The 20,441-nt window shown below is 51.0% G+C and overlaps 2 protein-coding genes across 4 annotated transcripts; one reads left to right on the forward strand and one right to left on the reverse strand.

Moving 5' to 3' along the window:
- Positions 1-446: 446 nt before the first annotated feature.
- ACP2 (acid phosphatase 2, lysosomal) lies at positions 447-7,751 on the reverse strand. The gene is made up of 11 exons (XM_079787712.1): positions 7,590-7,751; positions 6,908-7,003; positions 6,537-6,623; positions 5,400-5,552; positions 5,192-5,290; positions 5,023-5,112; positions 4,417-4,549; positions 3,609-3,694; positions 3,382-3,488; positions 3,088-3,263; positions 447-590 (listed from the first exon to the last, which is right to left on the reverse strand). Exons 1-11 carry the CDS (start codon positions 7,713-7,715, stop codon positions 457-459), a joined length of 1,287 nt encoding a protein of 428 aa, XP_079643838.1. The 5' UTR covers positions 7,716-7,751; the 3' UTR covers positions 447-456.
- A 109-nt stretch (positions 7,752-7,860) lies between these two features.
- NR1H3 (nuclear receptor subfamily 1 group H member 3) lies at positions 7,861-20,247 on the forward strand. 3 transcript variants are annotated; one of them, XM_079787711.1, is made up of 10 exons: positions 7,861-7,933; positions 14,075-14,160; positions 14,664-14,852; positions 15,279-15,545; positions 15,798-16,006; positions 16,113-16,292; positions 16,475-16,574; positions 18,946-19,059; positions 19,284-19,378; positions 19,546-20,247. In XM_079787711.1, exons 2-10 carry the CDS (start codon positions 14,118-14,120, stop codon positions 19,690-19,692), a joined length of 1,344 nt encoding a protein of 447 aa, XP_079643837.1. In that variant the 5' UTR covers positions 7,861-7,933; positions 14,075-14,117; the 3' UTR covers positions 19,693-20,247. The 3 variants fall into 3 exon arrangements, with proteins under 3 accessions (XP_079643837.1, XP_079643835.1, XP_079643836.1); XM_079787709.1 differs by lacking the exon at positions 7,861-7,933 and adding an exon at positions 12,964-13,372; XM_079787710.1 differs by lacking the exon at positions 7,861-7,933 and adding an exon at positions 13,484-13,597.
- Positions 20,248-20,441: the final 194 nt, after the last annotated feature.

Here is a 20,441-nt window from a genome sequence, read left to right on the forward strand (position 1 = left end):
TCCCCAATGTTATACAGTTTTTCCCAGTAAAACAAGCACTGACAGGCAAGACTGTGTCTTCTGAGCCATTTGCCAAAGACTCCGGGCTGGAAGAGAGAGCAGGACTTGACCGGGAGGGCAAGGCAGATGAAGCACCAACTTCAGTTTTTTATCCCGGGTCCTGAGTGAAACTTTAAACCTTGTCTGCATATCATGTCCTTAGGGAGCATGGAGGAGGCAGATCCTATTTGGAGAGAGCCAACATCCAACACAGCACTTGGGAAACATCGGGCACGTGAATATTGAGTGGCAGGTGCCATGGGCCAAGCCGAGTCCCACTTGTTCGTCTAGGTTGGGGTAATCAGAGGAAGGCCCAACCCAGGGCCTCCTGCCCAAGGGCTAGGGAGCAGCAACAGTCAGGAGTGAGGGCCAAGCCCACCTCCCCTAAGAGGCAGAGGGAAGGGGGCTGAGTGGTTGTCAGGCATGATCCTCCACGTCTGCAACGTGGCGGTAGCCTGGAGGCTGGGCCTGCATCCGGAAGAGGACGGTGAGGAGCAGCACTATGAGAAGAAAAAGGATGGAGCCACATACAGCCAAGGCCACGATCACCTCTGGGCACGGGGGTAGGGAGAGAAAAGACATGTCAGTGTTCATTCAACAAATATTTGATGGCCTACCATATGCCAGGAGCTGTTCTTACAATGGGGATATCCACAGTGGGTGACAAATGCCATAAAGCAAAGCAAGGTAAGGGGGAAAGGTTGGAGAGGTCAGTCAGGAACACCGAGGATAATCAGAACAGAGACCTGGAGCCAGTGAGACATACGAGATCTGAGAGGAGACGGTCCTGTGCTGAGGGCGGAGAGTAGACAGTAAGCAAGCACAAAAGGCCCTGATGTGCAACTAGCTTGGCATGTTCTAGGGTCATCAAGAAGGTATCATAGAGCAGAGTTAGTGATGGGCAGGTAGGAGATGAGAGTGGAGGGCCAGGCCAAGTGGTAGAGAACTTGGATTTTATTCCAAATGTGATGGGAACCCACTGGAAGAATCTGAGAAGGGTAGTAATGTGAACTGACTGACTTTTTTGTTGTTATTAATCCTCACCCAAGGATATTTTTCCATTGTTTTTTTAGAGAAAGTGGAAAAGAGAGAAACAGCAATGTGAGAGAGACAAAAGTGCCCTTGACTGGAATTGAACCCAGGACCTTTTAGTCTGAGGGCCAGTGCTCTGTCCACTGAGCCAAACCAGCTATGGCCTAACTTACTCTTTTTTTATAATATATTTTTATTGATTTCAGAGAGGAAGGGAGAGGGAGAGATAGAAATATCAATGATGAGAGAAAATCATTGACTAGCTGCCTCCTGCACACCCCCTACTGGGATCAAGCCCACAACCTGGGCATATGCCCTTGACAGGAATCGAACTCAGGACCCTTCAGTCCACAGTCTGACACTCTATCCACTGAGCCAAACCAGCTAGGGCCTAACTTACTTTTTTAAGAAATTAACTCTGCTGCACTGAGAGACTGGTAGGGACAAGAAGAGACTCAGAACATTAAGAAGCTCATCAGTAGTTCAGGCAAGAGATGATGGTAGATTGGACTAGGGAGCAAGAGCATGTTTTTGTGTGTGTTTTTTCAAGGTAGACTTTTTATTATAATTGATAAAATGAAAGTTCTGAAAGAGGTTAAACAATCTGCCAAAAGTCTGATGACAAAAAGGCAGGCAGGAGTCAAAACAAGGTCTGACAACATCTGTGCTCTTAGCCACAAAGTTATACTACCCAGATTTCTAGCCATGGAGTCATGCTGCCTTCCCCCACATGTGAAAAGCTTCAGATCCAAAAGACAGCTCTACAGACACAAGAGTGCTAGGTCTGACTGGGTGGAGAATTGCTGACCGTCTCCTACAGAGAGCCAGAGCCAAATCCACGTGGACCTCACAGGCTGGTATTCCATTTTAGAAGTAAATGCAATGAACAAAGAGAAATCAGATAGTCAGTTAATACTATTAAAAGTAAGAACATGTATTTTAAAGGTTGGCATGCTAGAATCTCCTAGTGGATTGGTTGTGGGGTCTAAGAAATAATATTTAAGATAAATCCTAGGATTATACTGTGTGACTAGGTAACTGGTATGGCATTTACTTAGATGGGGAAGCCTGGAGGGAGAACAAATTTCGGGGGGAAGAGCATTTGGTTTCAGATATTGACTTTGAAATGCCACATCCATGAGACCTCAAGGCTGCAGCTGGCTGGATATGTCAGTCTAGCTCAGAGAAGAGGTTATGAATTTGCGAATCACAAAAAGACAGAACTTAGCATTGGTGCATACAACCATGGGTTGGATGAGATCACCTTGGGAGGGGGCAGAGATGAGAAAAGGGCCAAGACGAGCCCTGAACCATGCACTGTTTAGTGGGAAGAAGCCAGTAAGGAAGGGGCCTATAAGTTAGGAGAAAAAGCAGAGAAGCCAAGGAAGTGTTTAAGGAAGGCGTGACCAGTTCTATAATGCTGCCGAGAGGCGAGAGAAGCTGACTAAGAACTGGTCACTGGCTTTGGTCAGAGGTCACTGGATCTTTAACAAAAGTTAATGGAGTGAAAGGAGACACCAGACTGTCCAGTGTGCACCTGAGAGAATGGACAGTGAGGAAGCGAAAGCCGAATCTAGGCAACTCTGAAGGATTGCGCTCTAACAGAGAAAGATGGGGGTCTGAGAGGTTTTTATTAGGCTTTTGAGATGGGACTGATCCAGCAGAGAGGGAAACATTGAGACATCAGAGGTCCTTGTGGAGAACAGACGAGCCCAGAGTATAATTGGAGAGGCAGGGCCTTAAGTAGCAGCTTGCAACAGCGAGTAGCCGGAAGACGTGGTGGTGGGAAAATGGGACGATTCTCTCCTGATTGCTTTTATTTTCTCAGTGCTATACGAAGTGAGGGCATCCCCTGAGCGTGTTAGGGAAAAGGTGAGACGGTCTCACGGTGGGTAGTAAACTGTCTAGGGAAATGCAATAAGATGGCTGGAAGTGTGAGCGCTCTCTCGAGACTTGTGGATATGAACTGCAAGTTGTTCTGGGACATGCCTAGCACAGAGGCAGGCAGCAGCTCACCTGTGTCTGCAGGACCAGTTGCCAGCTGGCACTCCTGCTGCCAGTCCTTGGGCACAACAGGCTCTGTGAGATGCAGGAAGTCCTGCAGTGGGCAGCGGTGAGGACAGCCAGGCAGGCTCAGTGGCCAGGGGGCCTTGTCACTCTCATTCCGAAAGTACATCTCCACTGAGAAGTTCCTGAGGGATGATGGGAGACAGGTGGAAGCTGCCCACCAGGCCTGTTACGGAGCCCTGAGGGTGCCCATAGCCACCATGCGAGTGCCCTTCCAGAGGGCAGACTAGTAGCTCCACTCACCCATTATCTTCCTGGTACAGTTCAAATATATGGCAGGAGGCGTAGGGGGCTTGTTCACCATTGTAGACAAACAATGCCATTTGCAGAGCAACCAGGGTGGTATCATGCTGTAAGGAAGAAGGGCTCCCGATTAGCATGCTCCCCTGCACCCCCCTCCCCAGCTCTGAATAGAGAAGAAATCCAGCTCCGTGTCTGACGTTAGCATGCTGGGGACTAAGGGAGCTCACCGCGGAGTAAACCAGCAGCTTAGGGAGGTGGGAGGAGGAGGTGGCCATCAGTGTCAGGTTCTTCCGTATCTGAGCCAGCAGGACTCCTGAAGGAGAAAAATCCCCAGTGTCAGTGGCTACAGCCATCACTATCTTCTGCTCAGCTCCATCTGTGGTCCTGTCACCCTCTGCTAGTCTTGGGTCTGATCACTGATACAGAGAACTCTTTAGGTGCTTGGGAACCACAGAGGAACGCCCTGCTCTCTGACAACTTTCAGATTTACAGAGGGAAGCAAGATAAACATGAGCTACGAGGCCCTGCCCATGTTTGAAGAAGTCCTCCAAGTCAGAACAAATGTAAACTTAAGGCTGCTTCAGGACACACAAGGCGGTGGCTCCAGGCAGGGGGAACTCTGCCATATGCAGGCTTTGAAAACCCTGAGATGTCAGAAAGGCTTGACGACAGCTCTCCCTGGGGTGCTCCTTGGCATTCCTCTCAGCCTCTTTTCGAAGGGGCCCCAGTGGTTCTCTGGAGGTGGGAATTCCTTTAAGTGGGAAGGGTCTTCTGACATGAGTGAAAGGTAAGAATATGAATGGCAGAAAAGAAGCATGTGGGCCTGATTGTGGTCATTCGTCCAGTGCAAATGTGCTAAGCATTTGGTGAATTAAGGAGACTTTGGTGACTCACGGGATGACGAGGGGGATCCGAGGGGTTTTGAAAGAGCAGAGGACATTTCAGGTGGAGAAGTGGGTGAGAAGCCCCCATTAGCAGGTTTTGAATGCTGTAGGGTCCTGAGGAAGGGAGTGACATGCTGCTCTTGTCACTCACCCCCCTGAAGCCGGGCCTTCTCTGCCTGCTCGTAGATCCCGAAGAGGAAGCGGAAGCTGAAGTCCTTTAGCCGGCTCAGACGCTGCATGGTTTGGGGTGAGGCCCAGGGCGGCAGGACCAGCCCATGTGTTTTCTGCGTATGGCAGCGGGCAGGTTAGCTCCCTGGCCTAGGCCAGAGCCTCTCCCGGGGCATCTCTCTTCCCCAGTGAGAAGGTGCCTGTGTGTGTGTGAGAGAGGGGAGGGAGAGGAGAGGAGAGCTGAGGCAGAGGGACTGGAACCGGGAGACACGGCGGACAGTGTTGAGGCTGCAGGGCCCGGGGAAGGAGGCTCAGGCACAAAAAGCGTGACTCAGCAGAATGGAGTCAGATACCACCAGCGCTCTGGGTGGAGAAGGGCAGGAACTGCTGACAATTAATAAGCTATTTCCCACTTGGGGGTTCTTTTTCACCCTTGAGGGAAGTTCCCTTGTTTCACAAGAAGCAGGCGGCTGGCCTGGACCTCCCCAGTGGGACTGGTAGCCAGGCATTGTGCTCTCCCTGTTCTGGTCACCTGAGCCTGCTGAGTATAAGAGGAAAGGGTCACACTGGGGAGCTTAGGCAGGCTCACCTCACAGAAGAGTGTGTCATAGACATTCCAGGTGGTCTCCAGTGTCAAGTCCGTAAGCCCTGTCTCGTTGGCCACCATATCCAGAAATTGCTATGAAAAATGGATCAGAGGATCAATCCTGCCCTGGGATAAAGGACAGTGTGATGACCGCCACCTCAGCCCCACTCACTGCATTCTGAATACTCTCATTCTGATACTCTGGTGTCTGCCGGGTCTCGTTCTGCAGCTGCTCGTAACGGGGACATGGGCCCAATGGGAACTTCAGCAGCTGCAGACCAAAAGGGAGAAGCAGAGGCAGAGAGGGAATCAGTGGTCAGCAAGCCCATGGCCAGAACTGCCCCTCTCACGGCCTTCAGTGAAGGGCTGGCCAGTCTTACCCTGTCCTCGGCAATGGGCACAGTGTGGACGGGAATAGGCTGCCAAGAGATGTTTGGATTGAAACGCTGCATCCCACTGGGAGGGAAAAGTCCAGCCAGGTTGGCCTCAGCACTCATGAGAGTACGGTCAAAGTCAGTGCTTCGCACATAAACCTGCAGAGATGACAACATGAGTCTCTTCTTGTGGGGGTGGGGTGAGGAGCTTTGGCTCCTCAGTGGGGTCCTAAGGGGAGAACCTGTTCTTGATGGTTACTGAACAAATTGTAATCCCACCATGCATCTGGCCCTTGCACCCTCTCTGGCCTTCCCCATTCTTCTTCCCAGCAAAGGTTCAAACACTCAGCTGGGGGCTAGCTATCACTACTCTGAGAATGGCTCCTATGGGAATGGCTCTAGTTCAAATGCTCCTCCCAGTTGGAAGTGCTTAGTCAGTAAGGCTCTCTGGTCTGTCTGTCTGTCTGTCTGTCTAGTTTTATCCTGTCTCCCTATAGGCCAGGATCCTTGAGGGCGGAAACTATCTCCATTCACACTCCCTTTTATAAACTGGCTTGGAGGCCAGGGAGAGGAAATAAGACAAGGAACAGATAATTGCTTGTGGGAAAAGGAGAAAGCTGTGGGGATAGGCAAGATCAAGACAGAGCTGGCCCTCAAGGGAACAATAACATCTAGGGACTCGAGACAGCTGTGGCTGAGAGTGGTAACCAAAGGAACAGCTATCCCCATCCTTGGGGGGCGGGGAAAGGGGGGGCTCAAGGAGCCAAAAAACTTGCCAATCTTTGTTCCACAAAGACAGAGATCATATGTGGGTAGTATACCATTATGTGCAAAATGCTAGCCCATTGTAGGTACTCAATATGTGTCTTGAATGGAAAACCTGGGTTATTTCACAAAGCCAGACACTACTCTGCCAGACCCTTCCTTCAGTCTGAACTTGGATGCTTGATAAATTTTGCCTCTTCCCACCCAAGGGGCAACTCAGCCTTTTGTTCTAGACAGCCCTTGGGTGTCTTGTCCTGCAGTTGTAACCAAAAATGCATGGAGGGAGGCCAATGCCCAGCCTCACCCTTAGGCTCCCTGAGGACAGAGGGTGAGGACAGCCGATCTCATTCTCCTTGCATCTTGAGCTCCCAGCCTTACCTCTTGTGGGTGGTAAGAAGTGTTGAGAAAGCCACGGTAGCGCTGTCGCAGGGCCTGGCCCAGCTCCCAGTGCTGTAGCATCCCCTCCTATGGGCAAACCCAAGGATTAGGGATGGCTCACAAATCCCACAGGGCTTAGGCACTTTCGCTTTTCAGTTTACCCCTGGCTGGAAGTAGGAGTGTGTTAATGGGATCCCAGAAGTCATTTATTAAGTAGCCAGTTGTGTGTGGCATTGTCTTTGGCAAGAAATCTAGTCAATGTCAGCACCCACAATGGACATGGCAGTTTGTTGGGCCCCGAGTTCTGTAGCCTGCTCTAGAGGTCACTCGTTGTACAGCTCATACTGAGGAAGGGCTGCCTTCTGACCCACCTTGGTGAGCTGACCAAACCCTTGGGGCCATTCATCTTCCTGATAGGGGTCCTTGGGAAATGTCTTCACTGGTGTCCGGTCTCCATGTCGGTACAGCTGACAAAAGAAAATGGTTTGCCTAGGGGTCAGGAGGGTCTCCTTGATGGGGACACAGATCCCACCTCTGCCCCATGTTGGAGAGGGAAGCCTCAATCCCTCTGGGAAGCCTTAACTCTACCCATTGCAAAAGACCCCAATTCAAAAGTCAGTAACTTCTTCCAGGTTCCAGAGAGTCTAACATGGCTAAGCAATGACCACAGAGATCATAGGCAAAGCCAAAGGTACAGATGGGAAAGGAAAAGGAAATAAAAGCAAGGCAGATGGTGGGAGGACTGGAAAGATCACCCAAGATTTCTGTAGGGGGTGGGTCTCTTAACCATTTACATCCTTCTCAGGGCAGATTCACCCGACCTATCCCCTGATATAGAACTCCTTGCAGCTCATCCACCCCCATCCCCTGCGGCTCCACATCACCTCCGAACCCGGCCCCCAACCCTGAGCCCCCAAAACCGCAGGCCAGTAGTCTCCTAATCCAGCTCCTCCTCCAGTCCCGCACCCCCAGCACAAACCCCGCCCCTCCTCCACCAGCGAGCCCGTGCCCTTCGAGCTCTGGCGACCCTTGGGCGACCCTGTCTCTCATTACCAAGGTAACGAAGCGCAGAGTCCGGGCCTGGATGGGGGGCATCACCATCAGGTTCACGCCAAGAAGGAGCTGGAGAAGAGCCGCCCGGCTCCAGCCACACAGTCCGCCCGCCATCACCGTTATCATCTATGCAGCAAAGAGGGTGGAACCCGTTGGGCGGCACCTGCAGCAGCCGCCCGGACGCGCCCTGGAGGACACTCGCCGGAAGTGCACTCGCCACCATCTTGCTAAAGGAGGGCTTGGGAGGGAATGCTTGGAGGAGACTCGCGACCGGGCCGGGGCAGAGGAGCATGGGCATGTAGTGCGACCTCGCGCGGCAGAAAGGGCCTGAAGACCTTGTCTTGGTAAAGAGAGCCCTGAGCTCGGGTTTGCCTCGGCCGGCGGAGAAGCCGGGCCAGTGGCGGGGAGAGCGAGTGCCCCCCGGGGCCGGGGGCCTCCGGGCCTGACCGCAGAGCCGCAGCGGATGCGGAATTGGGACGAGGGGATAGTATAGGGCGCCCCCTCCACACCACTGCCTTCGGGTGGAATTTGAGCCTTGGTCCGGTTCTGTTCCCCGGAAGAGCTCTTGTTTGAGGTGTAGGGCACAGCGTGTAAACAGCCCTTTGAACTCCTATGCCCTTGAAGTTGGTCCCAGTCTATCCTACTGCTCATGCCCTGAGCAAAGCTCGGGAGCCTTCTCACTTCACCTTCCAGTCGTTTCCCTGTCCTCCCACCATTCCTAGTTTTAGTTCATTAGAATCAGAAGGTCATGCCTCTTCCCGAAGGAGTTGGGTTGCACAGTGTGCAGGCTTGGCAAAACCAAAGCAGTGAATCCCTAAAGGAGGAATTTCAGACCTGTGGGAAGATGTATAGGGGGGAGGGGGAAGGAACTTAACAAGTGGGAGTAGGTGGGGTTTGGGCAGAATCAGAGGCCCTCTTGACATTGGCCATTAGGGTCCCAGTGCAGCCAATTTGGTCTCAAGGCTTTGTGATTCTGAGGTGGGAGTGATTCACAGCTCTAGGAGGTCAGATCATAGGCCCTTGGGAAGCTTTGATCTAAACTGCTCACTAGAAGCAAAATACTTCAGAGCATCACAAAAATAAAACCTGATCAGCACTATATGTGAGAAAGCAGGGTCATGATCTTGCCCTAGGACTCCAGATTAAATGATTTACTAGTATATATACCTCAGGATCTAAATTTTGCTTCTAGAGTTGTGGAGTAGTGAATAGAATATGAGAGCTGAAGTCCTGGTAGCCAAGTAGTTGTTATTTAGTCATAAGGTCCATTATGAATCAGATGAGATTTTAGTCCCCTCATCAAAAAAATGTCCACACACACAAACACAAGGGGGATTTTGAAAACAATCCCAAGTGGATCGCAAAGACCGCCGAGAAGCTTCATAAATCTGCATCTTTGAATTCCTGATTCAATCTAGTTCTCTACAGATGAGAAAACAAACCTAGAGAGGAAGTGATTGGCCACGGTCACACATTTTAGGAGAATGAATTAAAACTCAAGTTTTCAGATCCACAGTCTTTATAATGGGATGTTTCTTACGGGCTATTCAAACTACATTGCTAAACTGTATTCAGTGGTCCCAAATACCTTCAATAAAGAGATTTCTAATAAAACCTTTTCATATTGATGGGGTTGAATGGGCATGGCTAACTGCTAAGGTACTGGGTATTAGTGAGAGTTTTTGAGTATTTTCTTTTACTATGCCTCTACTTTCCTTGCAAAATAGCCAAACCATTTTTATTTCATAACGTAAATGTTGTCAAGTAGGATGAAAATCCCTCAAATTCATCTTTTGCTTTTCATCCCACTTGCTCAAGTATGTCTATATCCTTTGTGCCTGCAAGTATCCCATGTTAGGAGGGAGTGATGGAGCAGATATTCCGGTTTTTATAGTGAGAAATCCAGGAAGAGTGAGGGTCACCCCTCAAGTACATGGTAGAGCCAATAGCTGAGCCCTGGTTTCTGGACCCCTAGCTTCTGCATATTTTGTACCAGGTGATTCTGTGGTCCCCATACCTTGGTTCCTAATTATAGATGCGCACGTGCACACACACACACAGACACACACACACACACGCACAATGTAGATGGGTAGGTACATAGGCCACCCCAAACCAATAAGTCAGAATCTCTGAAAGTGAGGCCAGGTTTGGAAATCACTGCTCTACCCTGTGTTGGCAGAAGTGAACCTAAATCCAGGTGAGTTAACCACTTTTCCCATCTGGGGAGGTAGTGTGTGTAATGGAGTGAGGAAGTTTTTTGTGTTTGAATTTGATCTTTGAATCAGCCATACTTCTACCCAAATTTGATATTTACCCCCTTGCTAGTAACTATCTCCTAGGCTATATATGAGGATAAATAATACATATAGTGGGGTCTATGTGACTTCTTCTGTCTTCTATATCATCTCTGAACTCATTGGTCTGGGAAGCAGGAATTCTTGGGTTCAATCTTGTGATTGGGAGGTTGGGTAGAAGTCATTTGAGGAACCTGCAAGATGCTCCCACACTTTTCACTTTCTCAGATTGGGGAAGGAGAAAGCAAGAAGCAGTTGCCTTAGTCTGTTTCTCTAAACCCTACCTGGTGGCCTGCCTTATTGGAGTTTGAGTGCTTTCAGGGAGTTATTTGGTAGTACATAGGACTGGTGAATGCTCCTATTTTTGCTTCAAGGTTCCCCTTGCTCCAATGAGAAGACTTTGGAGGTCCTGGGAGTCAGAAATGGGACTTGGAAGATCACTGAAGGTGTTCCTAGGCATGGTGCCTCCTCTAGGAGCTAAGGAAAGATAGGAAAGGCCCCATGGGACTGGGAGGTTTTGTACCTGACATCTGTGGGCTGGTGAGACATGTGATTCCAGCTGCTGATCACCTGACTACTTGCCCTGGCCTGCGGGAGAAGTCCAGTGGTTGGTCTCTGGAAACCCTTTGGAGGTATTGACTACAGGTTTTGGTCTTCTCTCATTTTTCTCCCCAACCCCCTCTAGGTGGGGGCTCCGGAGCCCCTGTAACCTGAAGGGGTAGCTCTTTGTATAGCACTGGTGATGTTCCCTCCTCTACTTGAGATAAGGCTGAGGCTGACATGGCATGGAGGAGATGGCTCCCTGAACTGCATGGTCAGCAACTGGCTCTAGCCTGGGCCAGAAGGCTCCAGATGGGGCTTGTGTGTGGTCCTGGGCTCTGGGGAGTCTAAGGAGTTGAGGATTAGGAGTGGATGAGAGAAGATAAGTCTTCAGGCCTCAGAGCAGTGTTCCATTCCGAGTTCCTTGCAAGCAGGCGTTTCAGTGACATCTCTGATTATGCTCCTGTGCTGGAGCTGCTGGCTATGGGGAAAGGAGAGAAAGGAGCTGGGTGGATGATGTGGGTGCTGGGGCAGAACAGTTCCAGTTTCCCAGGAGCTTGAGTCCTGGTTTCTACTTTCCCAGGACAGCTGGAGCCTTGTGAAAATCAGGGAGGGAACACACACCAGAGGAATGGAGAGCCTTGTGCTCATGACTCAGAGATGCCCAGACCAGGGTGGAGGCCTTGCGAGGGGATGACCTTGTGATGAAAAGGAACAAGAGCAAAAGCTGGAGGCAGAACTTTGAGATGTGGGTGTCAGAGGGGCTTTTCTGAGATGTGAAAACAAGCACATGGGCAGATTTTGCAACACCACCCAGCCTGCGTCATCTCAAGCTTGTGCTCCCCACCCCCCACCTATTCCCCCTGCCCCACCCTGTGTGCTTCCTCCCATCTTTCACCAAGCTCCTGTTCTATTTCTGCTTTCCCTGTCCTTCTCCAAGCCTGCTCTCCCCCCTGCCCCCATCCACTCTTTCCCTATTCACTGTCCTCTCTCCTGGTGCCCTGTTCATTTGCTTCTGTCCCTCTGGCTGCCTGCCCTGGCCCCCTGTCCTATGCTTTAATGGGGAGCCCATGGGAACTGGAGTTCACAGCAAAACAGGAAGAGCCTGTGAGCAGGAAGCTGGGAGTGGGGCAGGGGGTGATCAGCCAGCAGTAACCTCAGCTCTTCCCCTGCCACATCTGGACTGAAGCATCCCCAGAGCTCTCTGCCTCTTCTACTGCAGTCCTCTCCCTCCCTCCCAGCTTCTTCCATCTCCACATTTCACTGATCCAGCAGACCTGGACGGCAAGATAAGACTGTCCTGGACTCTGAGGCAGGAGAAAGAAAGAGTACAGAGACTGGAGTGAGGACATCTGGATTTTGATCTCAGCTTGGCCACTGTATGTGGTCTTCGAGAAGCCTCTACCATGAGCTTAGTATTCTTTGTAAAATGGAACTTGTGTTATTTACCCTCCTTCCTGGGGCTGCTCTGAGGACCAAAAGAGATAGTGAGGGGTTGTGTATGGAAACAAGCACTGGAAGGTTAACAATGTACAGATGCAAGGTGTTGGGAAGTCCCATAGCTGAAAGGATTGGAAATTTAGTGATAACATCTCTTGAACACTTACTATGGGCTACACATTGTGCTATGACATATTAATTCTCATGACAACCTTAGGTGGCAAAAAGCATTATTATTATCCCAATTTTAAAGATAGGGAAATTGAGGTTCAGAGATATTAAGTAACTTGCTTAATCAAGATCACACAGCTAATAAGAGGCAAGGCCAGAATTTAAGCCCGAAATCTGAGCCTAGGGCCCCAAAACTAAATATGCTGAAATGAAATTGACTAGAGCTAACAAGTATAAAATAGAAGGTGGATCATATATTTTTTCTTGCTTGCTTATTCATTTAATGAACAGGAGTGCAGTACCTACTCTGTTGCCTAAACTATGCCAGGCTCTGATCCATGGGCTACAAGGGAGATACAATCAATTAAACATGGTGTCTACCTTCAGGGATGGATCTCATATTCCAGGCAACAGGGCAGGAAGGCTCAATAGCTGCTGGGCAGAGCCTGTCATCATTTCATATGGAACTGTTCCCCAGATGAGGGAACTCGCATACCTTCCCAGATCTAAACTGGGCTAGCACCTGGGTCACCTGCCATCTCTCTACCCCCACCCTGGCACTGGCCATTGCTCCTCTCTCTCTCCTGGCCTCTCCCCTGCTGGTAGCCCTCACAGGGCACCCCATTCAGAGACCTCCAGGAAGGCTCAGCACCTGCTCTCTCCACCCCGGAGTTCCACCAGCTTGGCTGAGGCTGGGCCGGTGGGGAGAGTTTCTTGGCCCCTTCCCAGAGGCAGGGGAGGAGGAGGGAGGCTGGGAAAGCAGGCTGGGGCTGCGTGTTGCAATTCCAGGCTGTGCTGGGACCTTTGCTCCACGAAATGTCTATGGAGGGGAGGGGACACCAGCTCTGGAGGCGGCCGGGATTGGGGTGGGGGTGCCTGGGAAGCAGTCCTGTAAGAGCAGCTGGGTGAGCAGAGGAAGGGGAGAACTGGGCTGATCCGCCGGGAAGTGCGACTGTTGTGGTTGGGGGTAGGAGAGCAGGATGGCGCTGGGCTGAGGGGGTGGCTAGCTGGGGAGGAGTCAGCGTGGTGGGGAAGCTGGCTGCCCGGTGGGCGGGGGTGAGGAGGCCAAGGCTCCAGTCGGTCAGTTGGTTGGCGCCAGCTCTGACTCCGGCTCTGCCTGGCTAGAAGGAGCAGTGGCCCGACCCCTTGGCAGTCCCTCCCGCCCCTCAGCTTTTCCCCATATTACTTCCCTGGGGCTCCGGGCCCCTGTCTAGTTCAGCTACGGCTTCTCAGCCACCGCGGAGGCCTCTGGACAGAGCCTGCACCGTCCTCCTCTCTCAGCAAGGGGGCTCCAGAGACTGCCCCAGCCAGGAAGTCTGCCGGCCCAGGCATTCGGTGGGTCGGCCCCTCAGCACTTGCCTGGGGCCCTGTGTGTGTTTGGTGCGTGGGGGTGAGTGGGGGTCCTATGGATGTTAGAAAGGGGTCTCTTTGGGGAAAAGTGAAGGATGGTAATAGTGATGGGAGCTTGGACAGGATTCCATTTAGTCCCAGAATAACTCCTGAGGGGCTGTGAGGGAGGAGGTCCTGAATGTGAATTGGAGCAACTCTTGGAGGCAACAGGTTTGTGCTGGGATCCTGGGAAGTGGCAGGAGTGAGGTTATTTAACAAGCAGCATGTTTCACTGGGTGGAGCCTCCATCCCATGTCCTGGTCCTGCCCAACTTGGGCTGTCCCCAGTGCTGGAGTGAGGGGGAAGGGGCTTTAATAGAACCAGAGCAGATGTGCCCAAATATTCCCTGATGGCCAGGAGGTGGGCACTGGGGAGAAAGAGTGACACTGTGGCTGAGAGCTCAGATTTTGGAGTCAGAGAGATCAGAGGTGGAGTCTTTGCTGCCTAACTGTGTGGCCAAAGGCAATTTCTTAATCTCTTTGAAACTCAGTTTTCTCTTCTGTAAAATGGGCTGAAGAGGGACACGTGAGCAAGGCATGTAAAGCCTTAGCACAGGCTGATGTATATTAAGTAAATGTTAGCTAATATGCTGTACTGATAAAGAAGGAGCCCAGTTCTGGAAGAGTATAACCTGAGTTGTTCCTGCAGGACAGTCCCTTGGTAATGTCCAGGGCTCCAGAAAGAGAAAGAGATGTCCTTGTGGCTGGAGGCCCCTGTGCCTAATGTTTCTCCTGGTAAGCTTCTTTACTCCAGCCCTCTCCCCTCAGTCAGGGTCTCTTCACTACCTGCCTTCTGCCTTTTCCCCAGAGAGCAGTCTAGAGCCATCCTTGCCTCCTTCTGCCCAGACTACCTTTATCCGGGTTCCGGTGCCTGGCCCTTGCAGGCAGGCACCTGCCGATCCTTCTGTCTGGACTTGCTGCTGGGGAGGGGGCATGTACAGTGCTTATCCAGTTTGACTTTTAATTAAGAGTTCTGTCTGATCTCTGAACTAGATGCACGCCAGCCCCCAAGGGGACAAAGGTTAACATCCTCATATGAAGTATTGAGGTGCAGGGAATTGCAAGACTAGCCCTGGAGCCCACACAAACCCCAGGGTCTGAAGCCTGAGCTGATGTTTTGCTGCCCTCTATGGGTGGAGATAAGTTTGCAGTTTCCCAGCCAGGATGCAGTGGAAGTGGAGGGGGAGGACCGGAGACTTCCCCCCTCATCCTCCCCTTGTTCCTCTTTCCTGGCTCAGACTCTGCAGCGGAGCTGTGGGAACCAGATGCACAAGATGCAAACAGCCAGGCGCTGAGAGGCAGCAACTGCATCCTCAGGGAGGAAGCCAGCATGCCCCAATCAGCGGGGGGCACTTCGGGGGCAGGGCTGGAGGTGGCCGATCCCACAGCCCTGCTCCCAGGAGTGGAGGCCCCTCCAGAGTCTACAGGTGAGGTACTGCTGGATTTGGAGGATGTAGGGGCTCCCTGGATCTGGAAGGGGCATCTTGGGGCTCTTTACCACATAAAATCATGTTTAAGTACCAAAGCTTTAGTGTCAACTAGACCTGAGTGATCTGTGAGTTTTGTCTCTACCTTAGGTCTTTCTGAGCCTCAGTTTCCTTATTCATCAAATGGAAATGATAATAGTAGCTATCTCTTTTGGTTGTCGTCAGGATCAATGTATATAAAGGGCTGAGACAGTACCTGGGACATAATAAATAGCACTTGGCACATGAGAGGTACTTTCTTATAATAGAGAGACTAGACTGCGTGTTAAAAAGGGCATGAAGGTCACTGAGTGCTCAGGGCAGTGGCCAGCTGGGCACCAAGCTTGTTTCTTGGAGAAGAACATTAAGGCACTTCCCTGTATCCAGAGCTCCGTCCACAAAAGCGGAAAAAGGGGCCAGCCCCCAAAATGCTGGGGAATGAGCTGTGCAGTGTGTGTGGGGACAAGGCCTCTGGCTTCCACTACAACGTGCTGAGCTGTGAGGGCTGCAAGGGATTCTTCCGCCGCAGTGTCATCAAAGGGGCACGCTACATCTGCCACAGCGGGGGCCACTGCCCCATGGACACCTATATGCGTCGCAAGTGCCAGGAGTGTCGCCTTCGCAAATGCCGCCAGGCTGGCATGCGGGAGGAGTGTGAGTACCTGGGGACAGCAATGGGGAAGGGGCTGATGGGAAAGAGGGGGCATGTGGGTGCCAGGGTGTGAGGGCAGACAGGTAGCTGAGCCTACAGGGCCTTCCTATATGGTCCCTAAATATGGATTAAACTTTCTTCCTTGCCTATACCCTGTGATCTCTGCTTTTCTGGAGCCTTAAACTCCCCCTCTGGCCCTTCCTTGCTTCTCATCTCCCCCTCCTCTTCCCTCCTCTCGTCTGGCCGGTCCTTAGGTGTCCTGTCAGAAGAACAGATCCGACTGAAGAAACTGAAGCGGCAAGAGGAGGAACAGGCTCAGGCCACATCCGTGCCCCCAAGAGCATCCTCACCTCCCCAAGTCCTGCCCCAACTCAGCCCAGAGCAACTGGGTATGATTGAGAAGCTAGTGGCTGCCCAACAACAGTGTAACAGGCGCTCCTTTTCTGACCAGCTTCGCGTCACGGTACCTGAGGGACCTGGGGAGAGGTGGCTGTACCCAGAGCGCCAGCTGGCTTCTAGATGTCTGACTCAGAGCGGTTTGTTTTTCCCCTCCTTGCCCTGCTGGGTAGCCTTGGCCCATGGCACCAGATCCCCAGAGCTGGGAGGCCCGTCAACAGCGCTTTGCCCACTTCACTGAGCTGGCCATCGTCTCTGTGCAGGAGATCGTTGATTTTGCCAAACAGCTGCCCGGCTTCCTGCAGCTCAGCCGGGAGGACCAGATCGCTCTGCTGAAGACCTCCGCTATTGAGGTGGCTGGCAGGGCTGAGGGGCGCAGGGAGAGCCCGAGCGGGACTGTCCGTGGGAAGGGCCTCTAGACAGCCAGCTGGGAAGCCAGACCCTCCACTGGGAAGTAGGGACCTTCAGTTGAAGGCGCCCCATTGCCAGGACCAGCCCACCACGTCCCTGTTTGAGGTCTGCTACTTGTGTGCAGGTGATGCTTCTGGAGACATCTCGGAGGTACAACCCTGAGAGTGAGAGTATCACCTTCCTCAAGGATTTCAGTTATAACCGGGAAGACTTTGCTAAAGCAGGTGAGAACTGAGAGACCAAAGGGACTGGTTTGGATGGACAGACATTTTTTGTCCTGGAGCCCTTAGTGACTCCAGAGTCACAGGCCCAAGGTTTGGGTGTCTGTAAAGGGAAGGCTTCACCTATTTTTCCAAGACAGAAAGTTGGAATGCTTATAGGCCTCTTTCAACTGTCTCAAATGGGATGCCTGTCCTCTGTTGCCTTAGGCCAGTGTTTCTCGAACTGTGTTCCAAGGAACCTGAGGGAGGGGTTCCATAGAAGTGTCACTTTAGAGAAGAAACAAGAAGGCACAGGAATGTCTTTCATTCTTACTTTAAATGGAGCCAAACAAGAAGCTCCATTTAAATCTGCATTATACATCATGCTTCTACATAATGTGCTTCAAGAAAAGATTTTATAACTAGGGAAAAAGCTTGAAAACAACCATACCGAGCCATTTAGTAGTCAATAATAAGCAAGTCTTTCTCAGATGTGCTCTTTAAGGACCACCTGGACCTACTTCCCCCTACTCTTCTTCACTTGTTCTTTCTGAAGAGCCATGGAACTGGAGCTGATACATAACAAACATGTCCAGATGATGCAGCTTTAAGATCAGAGTGAATGCTTCTGTCCCCATCCTGTACTTGAAATGTTTTCTCTAAGAATTTGTTCCCATTGCTGCTCTCTACCTGATACTTGCTTGCAGGCTAAGCCGTGTTGGTTTCCTCATACTCAATTGCTGGTAATGTTTGTGTTATGGGAGCAGAGTTAGGAAAGGATGAAAGGCTAAGAGTGTTTTGGAGGGACTGGAGCTGCGGCTCAATAGGAGACCTAGGAGTCTAACAATGGAGTGAGTGAGTCTGTAAAATATGGCTGATGCTCTCTGGTGACTCCGCTCATGTGCCTCTTATCCCAACCCAGGCTACCCAGTGACACTCCTAGGAAGGCCTCTCTTAACTGTAGGGCATGGCAGGGCTGTGTTAGCACCTTTTGCCTTCTGTGTGCTGCCAGAATGTCTGGGAAATTTCATGACTTTTTCCATCTTTAAAACCCTGCCCTACCCCCTTTCTCTAGCAAACCGCCTTTCCCCAAGTGATTCTTATCCCAGTCCTTCTTAACCATGGCCTTCTCCTTCATAGCATCCTCCTTTCCAAACCCTTTCCAGTTCTTATGTGTGTGTTTCTTCAGCACTTTCAGGCTTATGTCATCTGGATCTGTACCTATTTATAGATCCATTTATATAAGCAGTTTTGATATCATCTTTGCCTTTTGTTTGTCATTTTGTCAGTGAGGTCTCAGGGAGAGGGAACAGGGGCTCTTTTCTGTGCGGTCTCCGTCCCTCTCTACATGACTGTTGATGTGGACTGAAGCCACTGGCGGCATTCATTCAGCGAGCAGTAGCAGACAGACCCTTTCAGGGTGCATTACCCAACTCTAAAACCTACCTGTCCTCTCTGTACAAACAGACTGTTTAGCACAATTCAAGGCTCACTCAATACCTCAGCAACAAATACTTTATAAAATGGGGCTTGTCCACTAAATGTATCAACACACACTTGATAAACATCAGGGTGAAAATACAGGAAGTGACTAATCAAGAAACCTCGAATGGAAAAGTTAGCAGATGGTTGCTAAAAGAAATCTGAGAAAGCCTAGCGGAGGGTGTGGGGTGGGGAGACTTTGACAGTGTGTATGGGAGAAGTGTTTTTTAGATGTCATGACTTTAGGTCAGGGTATGTTGAACCTGTCTCCTCATCAAGAAGATTGGTTCTATATTTATAAATTTATTATTTATTTGACAAACACTTTATATAGTGGTTACCATATGTGCCACACGTTAGTCTAAGGACCCGTTATGGTAGGTTATCTCCATTTTTTACAGATGGGAAAACCAAGGCTCAGCCTAGTAAATGGTAGAGCCAGGACTCAAACCCAGGCACCTCAGTCTATACCCTCAACCACATTGCTAAGTTCCCCCGAGATATGAAACATGAAATGTATCTCTAGTATTCAAATAAGTAAGGTCAATTGCCAGTGAGGTTTCTTTATAAACAAAAATGAGTTGCTTCTATATCTAGTAATGGGGCCCTCAATAATTTTAATGAGAATAACAGAATTATTATCATTTAATTCACACATCCTGTGTTCCAGGCACAGTGCTAAGTGCTGTGCATGCTTTATCATTTAACCATCACAATAGTCTTATAAATTCAGATATGATTCCCATCTCACAGATGAGACTTGGAGAGGTTAATAAACTTGCCCAAGGTTACAGAGCGACCCCTGGATACTTCTTATTGAGTTCCTAGAAGTTCTCTAAGTCGCGGAGTTGGAGGAGAGAAGGAAGTTCCTGCCACTCATGCCGCACACTCAGCCTCCCTCCTTCTTCCCCAGGACTGCAAGTGGAGTTCATCAACCCCATCTTCGAGTTTTCCAGAGCCATGAATGAGCTGCAGCTCAATGATGCCGAGTTTGCTTTGCTCATTGCCATCAGCATCTTTTCTGCAGGTGTGGAGGAAGGGCGAGAGGGAAAATGAGCAAGAGATTTGAAAATGAGCAAGCCCTAAGGAGGGCTGCAGGCCCCATAGGGCAGGCATTGTAGGGGTGGAGGCCCTTGCTGTTACTTTGGGATGGGAGAGGCTGGGTGGGACATGTTCCTATTTTTGGTTGTGATTTGGGGTATGGAACTGACCCTGGCCAGACTTGCTCCTCAACTCTGTTTGTGAATGTAGACCGGCCCAACGTGCAAGATCAGCTCCAGGTAGAGAGGCTGCAACACACATATGTGGAGGCCCTGCATGCCTATGTCTCCATCCACCACCCCCATGTGAGTCTCCCCTAGGTGGCCTTTCTCCTCAACACAGGCTCATTCCCTGACACACCTACTCTCCCTTCAAGAATCCCTCTCTGATTATACCTCTCCCACAATTCCCCTACCCTTGCCCTCTTCCCTGGGGAGAGACAAAGTCTGAACTTGTCCTTCTCCTTCCCCAGGACCGGCTAATGTTCCCACGGATGCTAATGAAGCTGGTGAGCCTTCGGACACTGAGCAGCGTCCACTCAGAGCAAGTGTTTGCGTTGCGCCTGCAGGACAAAAAGCTTCCCCCACTGCTCTCTGAGATCTGGGATGTGCACGAATGACTGTCCTCGGCTGGCTGAGGCCCCGCTGGCGGCCTCCTAGAGGTGGAACAGACTGAGAAGGGCAAACATTCCTGGGCGCTGTGCAAAAGCAAGCCTCTCGTGGCATTAAAGGAAAGTCAAAGGGTGGGGAGTTTTGTGACTGCTGGGCACTGAGGGTCCTGCCAAAGCTGTGCCCCATTTGAACACTGTACTGACCTGATCAAATGGATGAACCTGGGGGCCCCTTTGCACAAGGTTCTCCAGGCCCTGCCTATCCTGCCTCCACCACTTCCTGTTTTCCCCACAGGGCCCCTAGAGAAATTCTCCACTGTCACTCTGCGGCTTGACCATAAATGCCTCGGGGCTGCCTCCCTGATAGCCGGTCTGGTACTGTTTGTACAAGAAGACAAAAATGAATACAGAATGAGAGAAACAATTTCTGGATTGGGGTGGAGGAGCGGCCACAGAGGAGGGAAGCCTGCGTCTTTTAGGAACGCCTCCAGAACTAGAGGGAGACAAGTCACAAGTGCCAGCCTCCTTTCACTAGCCCCGTTGCGCCCTGAGGGTAAATGAAGTGCTGATACCACTTCCCCTGTCATGATGGGAGGGGGGAGGGGATCACGTTGTCCTTCTGTTAGGGGAGGGGGTGTTGAATTTTCAGAACTAGCGCCTCAGCTAGGCACCTGTGTTCTTGTGGGCGCGGGCACATCAATCCCTCCTCTCGGCTCCCACCTGATGGGACAGGAAGAAAAGTCCCCCGAGGCCAGGGG

Source organism: Cnephaeus nilssonii (assembly GCF_951640355.1).
Source record: "Cnephaeus nilssonii genome assembly, chromosome: 13".
NCBI classification, from domain to species: Eukaryota; Metazoa; Chordata; class Mammalia; order Chiroptera; family Vespertilionidae; genus Cnephaeus; species Cnephaeus nilssonii.

Excerpts from the sequence above, each read along its gene's own strand:
- ACP2 (XM_079787712.1), bottom strand. The coding sequence starts at position 7,715 with ATGATAACGGTGATGGCGGGCGGACTGTGTGGCTGGAGCCGGGCGGCT. Across the intron at positions 6,624-6,907 it reads GGTTTGGTCAGCTCACCAAG|GAGGGGATGCTACAGCACTG; the intron begins GTGGGTCAGAAG and ends GTTTGCCCATAG. Across the intron at positions 5,553-6,536 it reads CTTCTTACCACCCACAAGAG|GTTTATGTGCGAAGCACTGA; the intron begins GTAAGGCTGGGA and ends TCATCTCTGCAG.
- NR1H3 (XM_079787711.1), top strand. The coding sequence starts at position 14,118 with ATGTCCTTGTGGCTGGAGGCCCCTGTGCCTAATGTTTCTCCTG. Across the intron at positions 16,007-16,112 it reads CTGACCAGCTTCGCGTCACG|CCTTGGCCCATGGCACCAGA; the intron begins GTACCTGAGGGA and ends CCTGCTGGGTAG. Across the intron at positions 19,060-19,283 it reads CATCAGCATCTTTTCTGCAG|ACCGGCCCAACGTGCAAGAT; the intron begins GTGTGGAGGAAG and ends TTGTGAATGTAG.